The sequence below is a fragment of the Salmo salar genome, unplaced genomic scaffold, assembly GCF_905237065.1.
Source record: "Salmo salar unplaced genomic scaffold, Ssal_v3.1, whole genome shotgun sequence".
NCBI lineage: Eukaryota > Metazoa > Chordata > Actinopteri > Salmoniformes > Salmonidae > Salmo > Salmo salar.
The window spans coordinates 1-18,527 of NW_025547890.1; the positions used below are offsets into that span (position 1 = coordinate 1).

The 18,527-nt window shown below is 47.8% G+C and overlaps 1 protein-coding gene across 1 annotated transcript; it reads right to left on the reverse strand.

Annotated features, from left to right (window-relative positions):
• Nucleotides 1-11,092: 11,092 nt before the first annotated feature.
• On the reverse strand, nucleotides 11,093-13,364 carry LOC123732492 (caM kinase-like vesicle-associated protein; the record flags this gene model as incomplete). Its single annotated transcript, XM_045711678.1, has 3 exons — nucleotides 11,093-11,286; nucleotides 11,663-11,741; nucleotides 13,228-13,364. Coding segments are annotated over 3 exons (410 nt in total), but the record flags the coding sequence as incomplete, so codon positions are not given.
• Nucleotides 13,365-18,527: the final 5,163 nt, after the last annotated feature.

Genomic DNA, 18,527 nt, shown 5'->3' on the forward strand with positions numbered 1-18,527 from the left:
AGCCCAGGCCTGAACTAAAGGGATTAAAACTGGAACAGCAGAGGACTGGAGGAGCCCAGGCCTGAACTAGATGGATATAAACTGGAACAGCAGAGGACTGGAGGAGCCCAGGCCTGAACTAGATGGATATAAACTGGAACAGCTAGAGGACTGGAGGAGCCCAGGCCTGAACTAGATGGATATAAACTGGAACAGCAGAGGACTGGAGGAGCCCAGGCCTGAACTAGATGGATATAAACTGGAACAGCAGAGGACTGGAGGAGCCCAGGCCTGAACTAGATGGATATAAACTGGAACAGCTAGAGGACTGGAGGAGCCCAGGCCTGAACTAGATGGATATAAACTGGAACAGCAGAGGACTGGAGTAGCCCAGGCCTGAACTAAAGGGATATAAACTGGAACAGCTAGAGGACTGGAGGAGCCCAGGCCTGAACTAGATGGATATAAACTGGAACAGCAGAGGACTGGAGGAGCCCAGGCCTGAACTAAAGGGATATAAACTGGAACAGCTAGAGGACTGGAGGAGCCCAGGCCTGAACTAGATGGATATAAACTGGAACAGCTAGAGGACTGGAGGAGCCCAGGCCTGAACTAGATGGATATAAACTGGAACAGCTAGAGGACTGGAGGAGCCCAGGCCTGAACTAAAGGGAATAAAACTGGAACAGCTAGAGGACTGGAGTAGCCCAGGCCTGAACTAGATGGATATAAACTGGAACAGCTAGAGGACTGGAGGAGCCCAGGCCTGAACTAGATGGATATAAACTGGAACAGCTAGAGGACTGGAGGAGCCCAGGCCTGAACTAAAGGGAATAAAACTGGAACAGCTAGAGGACTGGAGTAGCCCAGGCCTGAACTAGATGGATATAAACTGGAACAGCAGAGGACTGGAGGAGCCCAGGCCTGAACTAGATGGATATAAACTGGAACAGCTAGAGGACTGGAGGAGCCCAGGCCTGAACTAGATGGATATAAACTGGAACAGCTAGAGGACTGGAGGAGCCCAGGCCTGAACTAGATGGATATAAACTGGAACAGCAGAGGACTGGAGGAGCCCAGGCCTGAACTAGATGGATATAAACTGGAACAGCTAGAGGACTGGAGGAGCCCAGGCCTGAACTAGATGGATATAAACTGGAACAGCTAGAGGACTGGAGGAGCCCAGGCCTGAACTAGATGGATATAAACTGGAACAGCAGAGGACTGGAGGAGCCCAGGCCTGAACTAGATGGATATAAACTGGAACAGCAGAGGACTGGAGGAGCCCAGGCCTGAACTAGATGGATATAAACTGGAACAGCTAGAGGACTGGAGGAGCCCAGGCCTGAACTAGATGGATATAAACTGGAACAGCTAGAGGACTGGAGGAGCCCAGGCCTGAACTAGATGGATATAAACTGGAACAGCAGAGGACTGGAGGAGCCCAGGCCTGAACTAGATGGATATAAACTGGAACAGCTAGAGGACTGGAGGAGCCCAGGCCTGAACTAGATGGATATAAACTGGAACAGCAGAGGACTGGAGGAGCCCAGGCCTGAACTAGATGGATATAAACTGGAACAGCAGAGGACTGGAGGAGCCCAGGCCTGAACTAGATGGATATAAACTGGAACAGCAGAGGACTGGAGGAGCCCAGGCCTGAACTAGATGGATATAAACTGGAACAGCAGAGGACTGGAGGAGCCCAGGCCTGAACTAGATGGATATAAACTGGAACAGCTAGAGGACTGGAGGAGCCCAGGCCTGAACTAGATGGATATAAACTGGAACAGCTAGAGGACTGGAGGAGCCCAGGCCTGAACTAGATGGATATAAACTGGAACAGCTAGAGGACTGGAGGAGCCCAGGCCTGAACTAGATGGATATAAACTGGAACAGCAGAGGACTGGAGGAGCCCAGGCCTGAACTAGATGGATATAAACTGGAACAGCTAGAGGACTGGAGGAGCCCAGGCCTGAACTAGATGGATATAAACTGGAACAGCTAGAGGACTGGAGGAGCCCAGGCCTGAACTAGATGGATATAAACTGGAACAGCAGAGGACTGGAGGAGCCCAGGCCTGAACTAGATGGATATAAACTGGAACAGCTAGAGGACTGGAGGAGCCCAGGCCTGAACTAGATGGATATAAACTGGAACAGCAGAGGACTGGAGGAGCCCAGGCCTGAACTAGATGGATATAAACTGGAACAGCTAGAGGACTGGAGGAGCCCAGGCCTGAACTAGATGGATATAAACTGGAACAGCTAGAGGACTGGAGGAGCCCAGGCCTGAACTAGATGGATATAAACTGGAACAGCAGAGGACTGGAGGAGCCCAGGCCTGAACTAGATGGATATAAACTGGAACAGCAGAGGACTGGAGGAGCCCAGGCCTGAACTAGATGGATATAAACTGGAACAGCAGAGGACTGGAGGAGCCCAGGCCTGAACTAGATGGATATAAACTGGAACAGCAGAGGACTGGAGGAGCCCAGGCCTGAACTAGATGGATATAAACTGGAACAGCTAGAGGACTGGAGGAGCCCAGGCCTGAACTAGATGGATATAAACTGGAACAGCTAGAGGACTGGAGGAGCCCAGGCCTGAACTAGATGGATATAAACTGGAACAGCTAGAGGACTGGAGGAGCCCAGGCCTGAACTAGATGGATATAAACTGGAACAGCAGAGGACTGGAGGAGCCCAGGCCTGAACTAGATGGATATAAACTGGAACAGCTAGAGGACTGGAGGAGCCCAGGCCTGAACTAGATGGATATAAACTGGAACAGCAGAGGACTGGAGGAGCCCAGGCCTGAACTAAAGGGATTAAAACTGGAACAGCTAGAGGACTGGAGGAGCCCAGGCCTGAACTAGATGGATATAAACTGGAACAGCTAGAGGACTGGAGGAGCCCAGGCCTGAACTAGATGGATATAAACTGGAACAGCTAGAGGACTGGAGGAGCCCAGGCCTGAACTAGATGGATATAAACTGGAACAGCTAGAGGACTGGAGGAGCCCAGGCCTGAACTAGATGGATATAAACTGGAACAGCTAGAGGACTGGAGGAGCCCAGGCCTGAACTAGATGGATATAAACTGGAACAGCTAGAGGACTGGAGGAGCCCAGGCCTGAACTAGATGGATATAAACTGGAACAGCAGAGGACTGGAGGAGCCCAGGCCTGAACTAGATGGATATAAACTGGAACAGCAGAGGACTGGAGGAGCCCAGGCCTGAACTAGATGGATATAAACTGGAACAGCAGAGGACTGGAGGAGCCCAGGCCTGAACTAGATGGATATAAACTGGAACAGCTAGAGGACTGGAGGAGCCCAGGCCTGAACTAGATGGATATAAACTGGAACAGCTAGAGGACTGGAGGAGCCCAGGCCTGAACTAGATGGATATAAACTGGAACAGCTAGAGGACTGGAGGAGCCCAGGCCTGAACTAGATGGATATAAACTGGAACAGCTAGAGGACTGGAGGAGCCCAGGCCTGAACTAGATGGATATAAACTGGAACAGCTAGAGGACTGGAGGAGCCCAGGCCTGAACTAGATGGATATAAACTGGAACAGCAGAGGACTGGAGGAGCCCAGGCCTGAACTAGATGGATATAAACTGGAACAGCTAGAGGACTGGAGGAGCCCAGGCCTGAACTAGATGGATATAAACTGGAACAGCTAGAGGACTGGAGGAGCCCAGGCCTGAACTAGATGGATATAAACTGGAACAGCTAGAGGACTGGAGGAGCCCAGGCCTGAACTAGATGGATATAAACTGGAACAGCTAGAGGACTGGAGGAGCCCAGGCCTGAACTAGATGGATATAAACTGGAACAGCTAGAGGACTGGAGGAGCCCAGGCCTGAACTAGATGGATATAAACTGGAACAGCTAGAGGACTGGAGGAGCCCAGGCCTGAACTAGATGGATATAAACTGGAACAGCAGAGGACTGGAGGAGCCCAGGCCTGAACTAGATGGATATAAACTGGAACAGCAGAGGACTGGAGGAGCCCAGGCCTGAACTAGATGGATATAAACTGGAACAGCTAGAGGACTGGAGGAGCCCAGGCCTGAACTAGATGGATATAAACTGGAACAGCTAGAGGACTGGAGGAGCCCAGGCCTGAACTAGATGGATATAAACTGGAACAGCTAGAGGACTGGAGGAGCCCAGGCCTGAACTAGATGGATATAAACTGGAACAGCTAGAGGACTGGAGGAGCCCAGGCCTGAACTAGATGGATATAAACTGGAACAGCTAGAGGACTGGAGGAGCCCAGGCCTGAACTAGATGGATATAAACTGGAACAGCAGAGGACTGGAGGAGCCCAGGCCTGAACTAGATGGATATAAACTGGAACAGCAGAGGACTGGAGGAGCCCAGGCCTGAACTAGATGGATATAAACTGGAACAGCTAGAGGACTGGAGGAGCCCAGGCCTGAACTAGATGGATATAAACTGGAACAGCTAGAGGACTGGAGGAGCCCAGGCCTGAACTAGATGGATATAAACTGGAACAGCTAGAGGACTGGAGGAGCCCAGGCCTGAACTAGATGGATATAAACTGGAACAGCTAGAGGACTGGAGGAGCCCAGGCCTGAACTAGATGGATATAAACTGGAACAGCTAGAGGACTGGAGGAGCCCAGGCCTGAACTAGATGGATATAAACTGGAACAGCTAGAGGACTGGAGGAGCCCAGGCCTGAACTAGATGGATATAAACTGGAACAGCTAGAGGACTGGAGGAGCCCAGGCCTGAACTAGATGGATATAAACTGGAACAGCTAGAGGACTGGAGGAGCCCAGGCCTGAACTAGATGGATATAAAACTGGAACAGCAGAGGACTGGAGGAGCCCAGGCCTGAACTAGATGGATATAAACTGGAACAGCAGAGGACTGGAGGAGCCCAGGCCTGAACTAGATGGATATAAACTGGAACAGCTAGAGGACTGGAGGAGCCCAGGCCTGAACTAGATGGATATAAACTGGAACAGCTAGAGGACTGGAGGAGCCCAGGCCTGAACTAGATGGATATAAACTGGAACAGCAGAGGACTGGAGGAGCCCAGGCCTGAACTAGATGGATATAAACTGGAACAGCAGAGGACTGGAGGAGCCCAGGCCTGAACTAGATGGATATAAACTGGAACAGCTAGAGGACTGGAGGAGCCCAGGCCTGAACTAGATGGATATAAACTGGAACAGCAGAGGACTGGAGGAGCCCAGGCCTGAACTAGATGGATATAAACTGGAACAGCTAGAGGACTGGAGGAGCCCAGGCCTGAACTAGATGGATATAAACTGGAACAGCTAGAGGACTGGAGGAGCCCAGGCCTGAACTAGATGGATATAAACTGGAACAGCTAGAGGACTGGAGGAGCCCAGGCCTGAACTAGATGGATATAAACTGGAACAGCTAGAGGACTGGAGGAGCCCAGGCCTGAACTAGATGGATATAAACTGGAACAGCTAGAGGACTGGAGGAGCCCAGGCCTGAACTAGATGGATATAAACTGGAACAGCTAGAGGACTGGAGGAGCCCAGGCCTGAACTAGATGGATATAAACTGGAACAGCTAGAGGACTGGAGGAGCCCAGGCCTGAACTAGATGGATATAAACTGGAACAGCTAGAGGACTGGAGGAGCCCAGGCCTGAACTAGATGGATATAAACTGGAACAGCTAGAGGACTGGAGGAGCCCAGGCCTGAACTAGATGGATATAAACTGGAACAGCTAGAGGACTGGAGGAGCCCAGGCCTGAACTAGATGGATATAAACTGGAACAGCTAGAGGACTGGAGGAGCCCAGGCCTGAACTAGATGGATATAAACTGGAACAGCTAGAGGACTGGAGGAGCCCAGGCCTGAACTAGATGGATATAAACTGGAACAGCTAGAGGACTGGAGGAGCCCAGGCCTGAACTAGATGGATATAAACTGGAACAGCTAGAGGACTGGAGGAGCCCAGGCCTGAACTAGATGGATATAAACTGGAACAGCTAGAGGACTGGAGGAGCCCAGGCCTGAACTAGAGGGAATATAAACTGGAACAGCTAGAGGACTGGAGGAGCCCAGGCCTGAACTAGATGGATATAAACTGGAACAGCTAGAGGACTGGAGGAGCCCAGGCCTGAACTAGATGGATATAAACTGGAACAGCTAGAGGACTGGAGGAGCCCAGGCCTGAACTAGATGGATATAAACTGGAACAGCAGAGGACTGGAGGAGCCCAGGCCTGAACTAGATGGATATAAACTGGAACAGCAGAGGACTGGAGGAGCCCAGGCCTGAACTAGATGGATATAAACTGGAACAGCTAGAGGACTGGAGGAGCCCAGGCCTGAACTAGATGGATATAAACTGGAACAGCAGAGGACTGGAGGAGCCCAGGCCTGAACTAGATGGATATAAACTGGAACAGCTAGAGGACTGGAGGAGCCCAGGCCTGAACTAGATGGATATAAACTGGAACAGCTAGAGGACTGGAGGAGCCCAGGCCTGAACTAGATGGATATAAACTGGAACAGCTAGAGGACTGGAGGAGCCCAGGCCTGAACTAGATGGATATAAACTGGAACAGCTAGAGGACTGGAGGAGCCCAGGCCTGAACTAGATGGATATAAACTGGAACAGCTAGAGGACTGGAGGAGCCCAGGCCTGAACTAGATGGATATAAACTGGAACAGCAGAGGACTGGAGGAGCCCAGGCCTGAACTAGATGGATATAAACTGGAACAGCTAGAGGACTGGAGGAGCCCAGGCCTGAACTAAAGGGATATAAACTGGAACAGCTAGAGGACTGGAGGAGCCCAGGCCTGAACTAGATGGATATAAACTGGAACAGCTAGAGGACTGGAGGAGCCCAGGCCTGAACTAGATGGATATAAACTGGAACAGCTAGAGGACTGGAGGAGCCCAGGCCTGAACTAGATGGATATAAACTGGAACAGCTAGAGGACTGGAGGAGCCCAGGCCTGAACTAGATGGATATAAACTGGAACAGCTAGAGGACTGGAGGAGCCCAGGCCTGAACTAGAGGGATATAAACTGGAACAGCTAGAGGACTGGAGGAGCCCAGGCCTGAACTAGATGGATATAAACTGGAACAGCTAGAGGACTGGAGGAGCCCAGGCCTGAACTAGATGGATATAAACTGGAACAGCTAGAGGACTGGAGGAGCCCAGGCCTGAACTAGATGGATATAAACTGGAACAGCAGAGGACTGGAGGAGCCCAGGCCTGAACTAGATGGATATAAACTGGAACAGCTAGAGGACTGGAGGAGCCCAGGCCTGAACTAAAGGGAATAAAACTGGAACAGCTAGAGGACTGGAGGAGCCCAGGCCTGAACTAGATGGATATAAACTGGAACAGCAGAGGACTGGAGGAGCCCAGGCCTGAACTAAAGGGATTAAAACTGGAACAGCAGAGGACTGGAGGAGCCCAGGCCTGAACTAGATGGATATAAACTGGAACAGCAGAGGACTGGAGGAGCCCAGGCCTGAACTAGATGGATATAAACTGGAACAGCAGAGGACTGGAGGAGCCCAGGCCTGAACTAGATGGATATAAACTGGAACAGCTAGAGGACTGGAGGAGCCCAGGCCTGAACTAGATGGATATAAACTGGAACAGCAGAGGACTGGAGGAGCCCAGGCCTGAACTAGATGGATATAAACTGGAACAGCAGAGGACTGGAGGAGCCCAGGCCTGAACTAGATGGATATAAACTGGAACAGCTAGAGGACTGGAGGAGCCCAGGCCTGAACTAGATGGATATAAACTGGAACAGCTAGAGGACTGGAGGAGCCCAGGCCTGAACTAGATGGATATAAACTGGAACAGCAGAGGACTGGAGGAGCCCAGGCCTGAACTAGATGGATATAAACTGGAACAGCAGAGGACTGGAGGAGCCCAGGCCTGAACTAGATGGATATAAACTGGAACAGCTAGAGGACTGGAGGAGCCCAGGCCTGAACTAAAGGGAATAAAACTGGAACAGCTAGAGGACTGGAGGAGCCCAGGCCTGAACTAGATGGATATAAACTGGAACAGCTAGAGGACTGGAGTAGCCCAGGCCTGAACTAGATGGATATAAACTGGAACAGCAGAGGACTGGAGGAGCCCAGGCCTGACCAAAAGGGATTAAAACTGGAACAGCAGAGGACTGGAGTAGCCCAGGCCTGAACTAGATGGATATAAACTGGAACAGCTAGAGGACTGGAGGAGCCCAGGCCTGAACTAGATGGATATAAACTGGAACAGCAGAGGACTGGAGGAGCCCAGGCCTGAACTAGATGGATATAAACTGGAACAGCTAGAGGACTGGAGTAGCCCAGGCCTGACCAAAAGGGATTAAAACTGGAACAGCTAGAGGACTGGAGGAGCCCAGGCCTGACCAAAAGGGATTAAAACTGGAACAGCAGAGGACTGGAGGAGCCCAGGCCTGAACTAGATGGATATAAACTGGAACAGCTAGAGGACTGGAGGAGCCCAGGCCTGAACTAGATGGATATAAACTGGAACAGCAGAGGACTGGAGGAGCCCAGGCCTGAACTAGATGGATATAAACTGGAACAGCTAGAGGACTGGAGGAGCCCAGGCCTGAACTAAAGGGAATAAAACTGGAACAGCAGAGGACTGGAGGAGCCCAGGCCTGAACTAGATGGATATAAACTGGAACAGCTAGAGGACTGGAGGAGCCCAGGCCTGAACTAAAGGGAATAAAACTGGAACAGCAGAGGACTGGAGGAGCCCAGGCCTGAACTAGATGGATATAAACTGGAACAGCTAGAGGACTGGAGGAGCCCAGGCCTGAACTAAAGGGATTAAAACTGGAACAGCAGAGGACTGGAGGAGCCCAGGCCTGAACTAAAGGGATTAAAACTGGAACAGCTAGAGGACTGGAGGAGCCCAGGCCTGAACTAGATGGATATAAACTGGAACAGCAGAGGACTGGAGGAGCCCAGGCCTGAACTAGATGGATATAAACTGGAACAGCTAGAGGACTGGAGGAGCCCAGGCCTGAACTAGATGGATATAAACTGGAACAGCTAGAGGACTGGAGGAGCCCAGGCCTGAACTAGATGGATATAAACTGGAACAGCAGAGGACTGGAGGAGCCCAGGCCTGAACTAGATGGATATAAACTGGAACAGCTAGAGGACTGGAGGAGCCCAGGCCTGAACTAGATGGATATAAACTGGAACAGCAGAGGACTGGAGGAGCCCAGGCCTGAACTAGATGGATATAAACTGGAACAGCAGAGGACTGGAGGAGCCCAGGCCTGAACTAAAGGGATTAAAACTGGAACAGCAGAGGACTGGAGTAGCCCAGGCCTGAACTAAAGGGATTAAAACTGGAACAGCTAGAGGACTGGAGGAGCCCAGGCCTGAACTAGATGGATATAAACTGGAACAGCTAGAGGACTGGAGGAGCCCAGGCCTGAACTAAAGGGATTAAAACTGGAACAGCTAGAGGACTGGAGGAGCCCAGGCCTGAACTAGATGGATATAAACTGGACCAGCTAGAGGACTGGAGGAGCCCAGGCCTGAACTAAAGGGATTAAAACTGGAACAGCTAGAGGACTGGAGGAGCCCAGGCCTGAACTAGATGGATATAAACTGGACCAGCAGAGGACTGGAGGAGCCCAGGCCTGAACTAGATGGATATAAACTGGAACAGCTAGAGGACTGGAGGAGCCCAGGCCTGAACTAGATGGATATAAACTGGAACAGCAGAGGACTGGAGGAGCCCAGGCCTGAACTAGATGGATATAAACTGGAACAGCTAGAGGACTGGAGGAGCCCAGGCCTGAACTAGATGGATATAAACTGGAACAGCAGAGGACTGGAGGAGCCCAGGCCTGAACTAGATGGATATAAACTGGAACAGCAGAGGACTGGAGGAGCCCAGGCCTGAACTAGATGGATATAAACTGGAACAGCTAGAGGACTGGAGGAGCCCAGGCCTGAACTAGATGGATATAAACTGGAACAGCAGAGGACTGGAGGAGCCCAGGCCTGAACTAGATGGATATAAACTGGAACAGCTAGAGGACTGGAGTAGCCCAGGCCTGAACTAGATGGATATAAACTGGAACAGCAGAGGACTGGAGGAGCCCAGGCCTGAACTAGATGGATATAAACTGGAACAGCTAGAGGACTGGAGGAGCCCAGGCCTGAACTAGATGGATATAAACTGGAACAGCAGAGGACTGGAGGAGCCCAGGCCTGAACTAGATGGATATAAACTGGAACAGCTAGAGGACTGGAGGAGCCCAGGCCTGAACTAGATGGATATAAACTGGAACAGCTAGAGGACTGGAGGAGCCCAGGCCTGAACTAGATGGATATAAACTGGAACAGCTAGAGGACTGGAGGAGCCCAGGCCTGAACTAGATGGATATAAACTGGAACAGCTAGAGGACTGGAGGAGCCCAGGCCTGAACTAGATGGATATAAACTGGAACAGCTAGAGGACTGGAGGAGCCCAGGCCTGAACTAGATGGATATAAACTGGAACAGCTAGAGGACTGGAGGAGCCCAGGCCTGAACTAGATGGATATAAACTGGAACAGCAGAGGACTGGAGGAGCCCAGGCCTGAACTAGATGGATATAAACTGGAACAGCTAGAGGACTGGAGGAGCCCAGGCCTGAACTAGATGGATATAAACTGGAACAGCAGAGGACTGGAGGAGCCCAGGCCTGAACTAGATGGATATAAACTGGAACAGCAGAGGACTGGAGTAGCCCAGGCCTGAACTAGATGGATATAAACTGGAACAGCAGAGGACTGGAGGAGCCCAGGCCTGAACTAGATGGATATAAACTGGAACAGCTAGAGGACTGGAGGAGCCCAGGCCTGAACTAGATGGATATAAACTGGAACAGCAGAGGACTGGAGGAGCCCAGGCCTGAACTAGATGGATATAAACTGGACCAGCTAGAGGACTGGAGGAGCCCAGGCCTGAACTAAAGGGATTAAAACTGAGAACATACATTAGGACTAATGCTGCATTCAAGACCACTGGGAACTCTGGGGAAAAAACTAGTTCCGACTTAGAAAAACCTTTCTGAACGATCATCCTAGAGCGCCGACCTTTCAACCTGAAGATCACTGACGTCATGATTCGACCTTGTTTCTTAGAGATCCCAGTTGTCTTGAAAGCACCAATAGAGATTAAACATAAGAGGAGGATTCTTACCCTCCACTTGGACTTAGCAAAGTTCTTCTCAAACTGGGCACACACTCCATCCTTCAGGTTCTTCTCCGAGGCCCCGTTACCAGCAATCCTGACGGACAGAACAATAAACATGTTAATGACAACATTCATTGAGTTAGACTGCTTCCCACATACAGGCTCTTATGTTTTCATGATGAGGCTCTGTTTACTAAATAGTGTGTGTTAGTGTGTGTGTGTCTCTGTTAGTGTGTGGTGTGTGGTGTGTGTGTGTGTGTGTGTGAGTGTGTGTGTGTTAGTGTGTGTTAGTGTGTGTGTGTGTCTGTTAGTGTGTGTGGTGTGTGGTGTGTGTGTGTGTGTGTGTGTGTGTGTGTGTGTGTGTGTGTGTGTTAGTGTGTGTGTTAGTGTGTGTGTGTGTGTGTGTGTGTGTGTGTGTGTGTGTGTGTGTGTGTGTGTGTGTGTGTGTGTGTGTGTGTGTGTGTACTCACCACTTGTGTAACAGAGCATCTGCAGCTGTGATTCTCAGCATCTGGTCCACCTCCATCAGCCTACACACTAACTCCTTAGCTGAGAGGGAGAGAGAGGGGGCAGGAGGGAGAGGGGGGGAGGAGGGAGAGAGAGAGGTGGTAGGAGGGGAGAGGGGGAGGAGGGAGAGAGGGGGCAGGGGGAGAGAGAGGGCAGGGGGGAGAGAGGGGGCAGGAGGGAGAGAGGAGGCAGGAGGGAGAGAGGGGGCAGGAGGGAGAGAGGGGGCAGGAGGGAGAGGGGGGCAGGGGGAGAGAGGGGGCAAGAGGGAGAGAGGGGGCAGGAGGGAGAGAGGGGGCAAGAGGGAGAGAGGGGCAGGAGAGAGAGAGGGGCAAGAGAGCAGAAAGGAGAGAGGGGGCAGTAGAGTGGGAGAGAGAGAGGGGCAGTAGAGTGGGAGGAGAGAGAGAGGATGTGCAGTACAGTAAGTCATTATGTACCTGCACTACATTACCCCTCTAGTGGACCTGCACTACATTACCCCCTCTAGTGGACCTGCACTACATTACCCCTCTAGTGGACCTGCACTACATTACCCCCTCTAGTGGACCTGCACTACATTACCCCCTCTAGTGGACCTGCACTACATTACCCCCTCTAGTGGACCTGCACTACATTACCCCTCTAGTGGACCTGCACTACATTACCCCTCTAGTGGACCTGCACTACATTACCCCCTCTAGGGGACCTGCACTACATTACCCCCTCTAGTGGACCTGCACTACATTACCCCCTCTAGTGGACCTGCACTACATTACCCCCTCTAGTGGACCTGCACTACATTGCCCCCTCTAGTGGACCTGCACTACATTACCCCCTCTAGTGGACCTGCACTACATTACCCCCTCTAGTGGACCTGCACTACATTACCCCCTCTAGTGGTTGTCTCTACATTTAACATTTTGGTAATTTATCACAGGGGTTTCCAACCCTGGTTCTCCAGTACCGGAGTTAAGCTGTTGGGGGACTGGAGGACCAGGGTTGGGCTGTTGGGGAGGTACTGGGGGACTGGAGGACCAGGGTTGGGCTGTTGGGGGGGTACTGGGGGACTGGAGGACCAGGGTTGGGCTGTTGGGGGGTACTGGAGGACCGGGGTTGGGCTGTTGGGGAGGTACTGGAGGACCGAAGTTGGGCTGTTGGGGGGTACTGGAGGACCGGGGTTGGGCTGTTGGGGAGATACTGGAGGACCGAAGTTTAGCTGTTGGGGGTACTGGAGGACCGGAGTTGGGCTGTTGGGGGTACTGGAGGACCGGAGTTGGGGAAACACTGATTTAGCAGACATTCGTCTCATCCAGAGCGACTAATCGCGGAACTAAGGTAGGCAAGACAACCACATATCACAGTCAGTTCTGGCAGGTAAAAACGTTCGTCAATAAAACAGCTATCAGGGACATCAGTGTTAGGTATCAGGTGCCATCAGGTGCCATCAGGTGCCATCAGGTGCCATCAGGTGCCATCAGGTGCCATCAGGTGCCATCAGGTGCCATCAGGTGCCACAGTAAGAAGCAGTTTTTCTTTCTTCAGAGTTGTGTACCTGGAACAGAGATGTCGTCCCAGTAAGGAGCGTCAAACTCAAACTCCCCGGCTACGATACGACAGAAGATGATCCGGTTGTGAAGGTCTGTGTTCTCTTCTTCTGTCTCGTCGTAGAACGGAGGATTCCCCGACAGACTGAGAGAGGGAGGGAGGAGTGGAGAGGGAGGGGTGGAGAGGGAGGGGTGGAGGGGTGGAGAGGGAGAGAGGGAGGGGTGGAGAGTGGAGGGGTGGAGAGGGAGGGATGGAGAGGGAAGGGGGAGAGAGGGAGGGGTGGAGAGGGGAGGGGTGGAGAGGGAGGGGGAGAGAGGGAGGGGTGGAGAGGGGAGGGGTGGAGAGGAGGGGAGAGAGGGGAAGGGGAGAGAGGGAGGGATGGAGAGGGAAGGGGGAGAGAGGGTGGGATGGAGAGGGAAGAGGAGAGAGGGAGGGATGGAGAGGGAGGGTGGAGAGGGAGGGGGAGAGAGGGAGGGATGGAGAGGGAAGGGAAGAGAGGGAGGGATGGAGAGGGGAGTGGGAGAGAGGGAGGGATGGAGAGGGAGGGGTGGAGAGGGAGGGGGAGAGAGGGAGGGATGGACAGGGAAGGGGAGAGAGGGTGGGATGGAGAGGGAAGGGGTGGAGAGGGAGGGGTGGAGAGGGGAGTGGGAGAGAGGGAGGGATGGAGAGAGAGGGGTGGAGAGGGAGGGGGAGGGGTGGAGAGGGAGGGGTGGAGAGGAGGGGAGAGAGGGAGGGATGGAGAGGGAAGGGGGAGAGAGGGAGGGGTGGAGAGGGGAGTGGGAGAGGGGAGGGGTGGAGAGGGAGATTGAGAACGGAGACAAAACATGAAATACACAGATCGTTTCCATCAGACACATTTGCAAAGTCATTCTCAAACTGTACATATATTGATGTAACCGATTGATTTACTAATAATGATGAGTTATTACTGGGGACTAATCATTATGATGAGTTATTACTGGGGACTAATCATTATGATGAGTTATTACTGGGGACTAATCATTATGATGAGTTATTACTGGGGACTAATCATTATGATGCGTTATTACTGGGGACTAATCATTATGATGAGTTATTACGGGGACTAATCATTATGATGAGTTATTACTGGGGACTAATCATTATGATGAGTTATTACTGGGGACTAATCATTATGATGAGTTATTACTGGGGACTAATCATTATGATGAGTTATTACTGGGGACTAATCATTATGATGAGTTATTACTGGGGACTAATCATTATGATGAGTTATTACTGGGGACTAATCATTATGATGAGTTATTACTGGGGACTAATCATGATGATGAGTTATTACTGGGGACCAATCATTATGATGAGTTATTACTGGGGACTAATCATGATGAGATATTACTGGGGACTAATCATTATGATGAGTTATTACTGGGGACTAATCATTATGATGAGTTATTACTGGGGACTAATCATTATGATGAGTTATTACTGGGGACTAATCATGATGAGTTATTACGGGGGACCAATCATTATGATGAGTTATTACTGGGGACTAATCATTATGATGAGTTATTACTGGGACTAATCATGATGAGTTATTACTGGGGACTAATCATTATGATGAGTTATTACTGGGGACAGGACTAATCATTATGATGAGTTATTACTGGGGACTAATCATTATGATGAGTTATTACTGGGGACTAATCATTATGATGAGTTATTACTGGGGACTAATCATTATGATGAGTTATTACTGGGGACCAATCAATGATGAGTTATTACAAGGGACTAATCATTATGATGAGTTATTACTGGGACTAATCATTATGATGAGTTATTACTGGGGACTAATCATGATGAGTTATTACTGGGGACTAATTCATTATGATGAGTTATTACTGGGGACAGGACTAATCATTATGATGAGTTATTACTGGGGACCAATCATTATGATGAGTTATTACTGGGGACTAATCATTATGATGAGTTATTACTGGGACTAATCATTATGATGAGTTATTACTGGGGACTAATCATTATGATGAGTTATTACTGGGACTAATCATTATGATGAGTTATTACTGGGGACTAATCATTATGATGAGTTATTACTGGGGACTAATCATTATGATGAGTTATTACTGGGGACTAATCATTATGATGAGTTATTACTGGGGACTAATCATTATGATGAGTTATTACTGGGACTAATCATTATGATGAGTTATTACTGGGGACTAATCATTATGATGAGTTATTACTGGGGACTAATCATTATGATGAGTTATTACTGGGGACTAATCATTATGATGAGTTATTACTGGGGACTAATCATTATGATGAGTTATTACTGGGGACTAATCATTATGATGAGTTATTACTGGGACTAATCATTATGATGAGTTATTACTGGGGACTAATCATTATGATGAGTTATTACTGGGGACTAATCATTATGATGAGTTATTACTGGGGACTAATCATTATGATGAGTTATTACTGGGGACTAATCATTATGATGAGTTATTACTGGGACCAATCATTATGATGAGTTATTACTGGGGACTAATCATTATGATGAGTTATTACTGGGGACTAATCATTATGATGAGTTATTACTGGGGACTAATCATTATGATGAGTTATTACGGGGACTAATCATTATGATGAGTTATTACTGGGACTAATCATTATGATGAGTTATTACTGGGGACTAATCATTATGATGAGTTATTACTGGGGACTAATCATTATGATGAGTTATTACTGGGGACTAATCATTATGATGAGTTATTACTGGGGACTAATCATTATGATGAGTTATTACTGGGGACTAATCATTATGATGAGTTATTACTGGGGACTAATCATTATGATGAGTTATTACTGGGGACCAATCATTATGATGAGTTATTACTGGGGACTAATCATTATGATGAGTTATTACTGGGGACTAATCATTATGATGAGTTATTACTGGGACTAATCATTATGATGAGTTATTACTGGGGACCAATCATTATGATGAGTTATTACTGGGGACCAATCATTATGATGAGTTATTACTGGGGACTAATCATTATGATGAGTTATTACTGGGACCAATCATTATGATGAGTTATTACTGGGGACCAATCATTATGATGAGTTATTACTGGGGACTAATCATTATGATGAGTTATTACTGGGACTAATCATTATGATGAGTTATTACTGGGGACTAATCATTATGATGAGTTATTACTGGGGACTAATCATTATGATGAGTTATTACTGGGACCAATCATTATGATGAGTTATTACTGGGGACTAATCATTATGATGAGTTATTACTGGGGACCAATCATTATGATGAGTTATTACTGGGGACTAATCATTATGATGAGTTATTACTGGGGACTAATCATTATGATGAGTTATTACTGGGGACTAATCATTATGATGAGTTATTACTGGGGACTAATCATTATGATGAGTTATTACTGGGGACTAATCATTATGATGAGTTATTACTGGGGACTAATCATTATGATGAGTTATTACTGGGGACTAATCATTATGATGAGTTATTACTGGGACCAATCATTATGATGAGTTATTACTGGGACTAATCATTATGATGAGTTATTACTGGGGACTAATCATTATGATGAGTTATTACTGGGGACCAATCATTATGATGAGTTATTACTGGGGACTAATCATTATGATGAGTTATTACTGGGGACTAATCATTATGATGAGTTATTACTGGGGACTAATCATTATGATGAGTTATTACTGGGGACTAATCATTATGATGAGTTATTACTGGGGACCAATCATTATGATGAGTTATTACTGGGGACCAATCATTATGATGAGTTATTACTGGGGACCAATCATTATGATGAGTTATTACTGGGACTAATCATTATGATGAGTTATTACTGGGGACTAATCATTATGATGAGTTATTACTGGGACTAATCATTATGATGAGTTATTACTGGGACCAATCATTATGATGAGTTATTACTGGGGACTAATCATTATGATGAGTTATTACTGGGGACTAATCATTATGATGAGTTATTACTGGGGACTAATCATTATGATGAGTTATTACTGGGGACTAATCATTATGATGAGTTATTACTGGGGACTAATCATTATGATGAGTTATTACTGGGGACTAATCATTATGATGAGTTATTACTGGGACTAATCATTATGATGAGTTATTACTGGGGACTAATCATTATGATGAGTTATTACTGGGACTAATCATTATGATGAGTTATTACTGGGGACTAATCATTATGATGAGTTATTACTGGGGACTAATCATTATGATGAGTTATTACTGGGGACTAATCATTATGATGAGTTATTACTGGGGACCAATCATTATGATGAGTTATTACTGGGACTAATCATTATGATGAGTTATTACTGGGGACTAATCATTATGATGAGTTATTACTGGGGACTAATCATTATGATGAGTTATTACTGGGACTAATCATTATGATGAGTTATTACTGGGGACTAATCATTATGATGAGTTATTACTGGGGACTAATCATTATGATGAGTTATTACTGGGGACTAATCATTATGATGAGTTATTACTGGGGACTAATCATTATGATGAGTTATTACTGGGGACTAATCATTATGATGAGTTATTACTGGGGACTAATCATTATGATGAGTTATTACTGGGGACTAATCATTATGATGAGTTATTACTGGGGACTAATCATTATGATGAGTTATTACTGGGGACAATCATTATGATGAGTTATTACTGGGGACCAATCATTATGATGAGTTATTACTGGGGACTAATCATTATGATGAGTTATTACTGGGGACCAATCATTATGATGAGTTATTACCGGGGACTAATCATTATGATGAGTTATTACTGGGGACTAATCATTATGATGAGTTATTACTGGGGACCAATCATTATGATGAGTTATTACTGGGACTAATCATTATGATGAGTTATTACTGGGGACTAATCATTATGATGAGTTATTACTGGGGACTAATCATTATGATGAGTTATTACTGGGGACTAATCATTATGATGAGTTATTACTGGGGACTAATCATTATGATGAGTTATTACTGGGGACTAATCATTATGATGAGTTATTACTGGGGACCAATCATTATGATGAGTTATTACTGGGGACTAATCATTATGATGAGTTATTACCGGGGACTAATCATTATGATGAGTTATTACTGGGGACTAATCATTATGATGAGTTATTACTGGGACTAATCATTATGATGAGTTATTACTGGGGACTAATCATTATGATGAGTTAT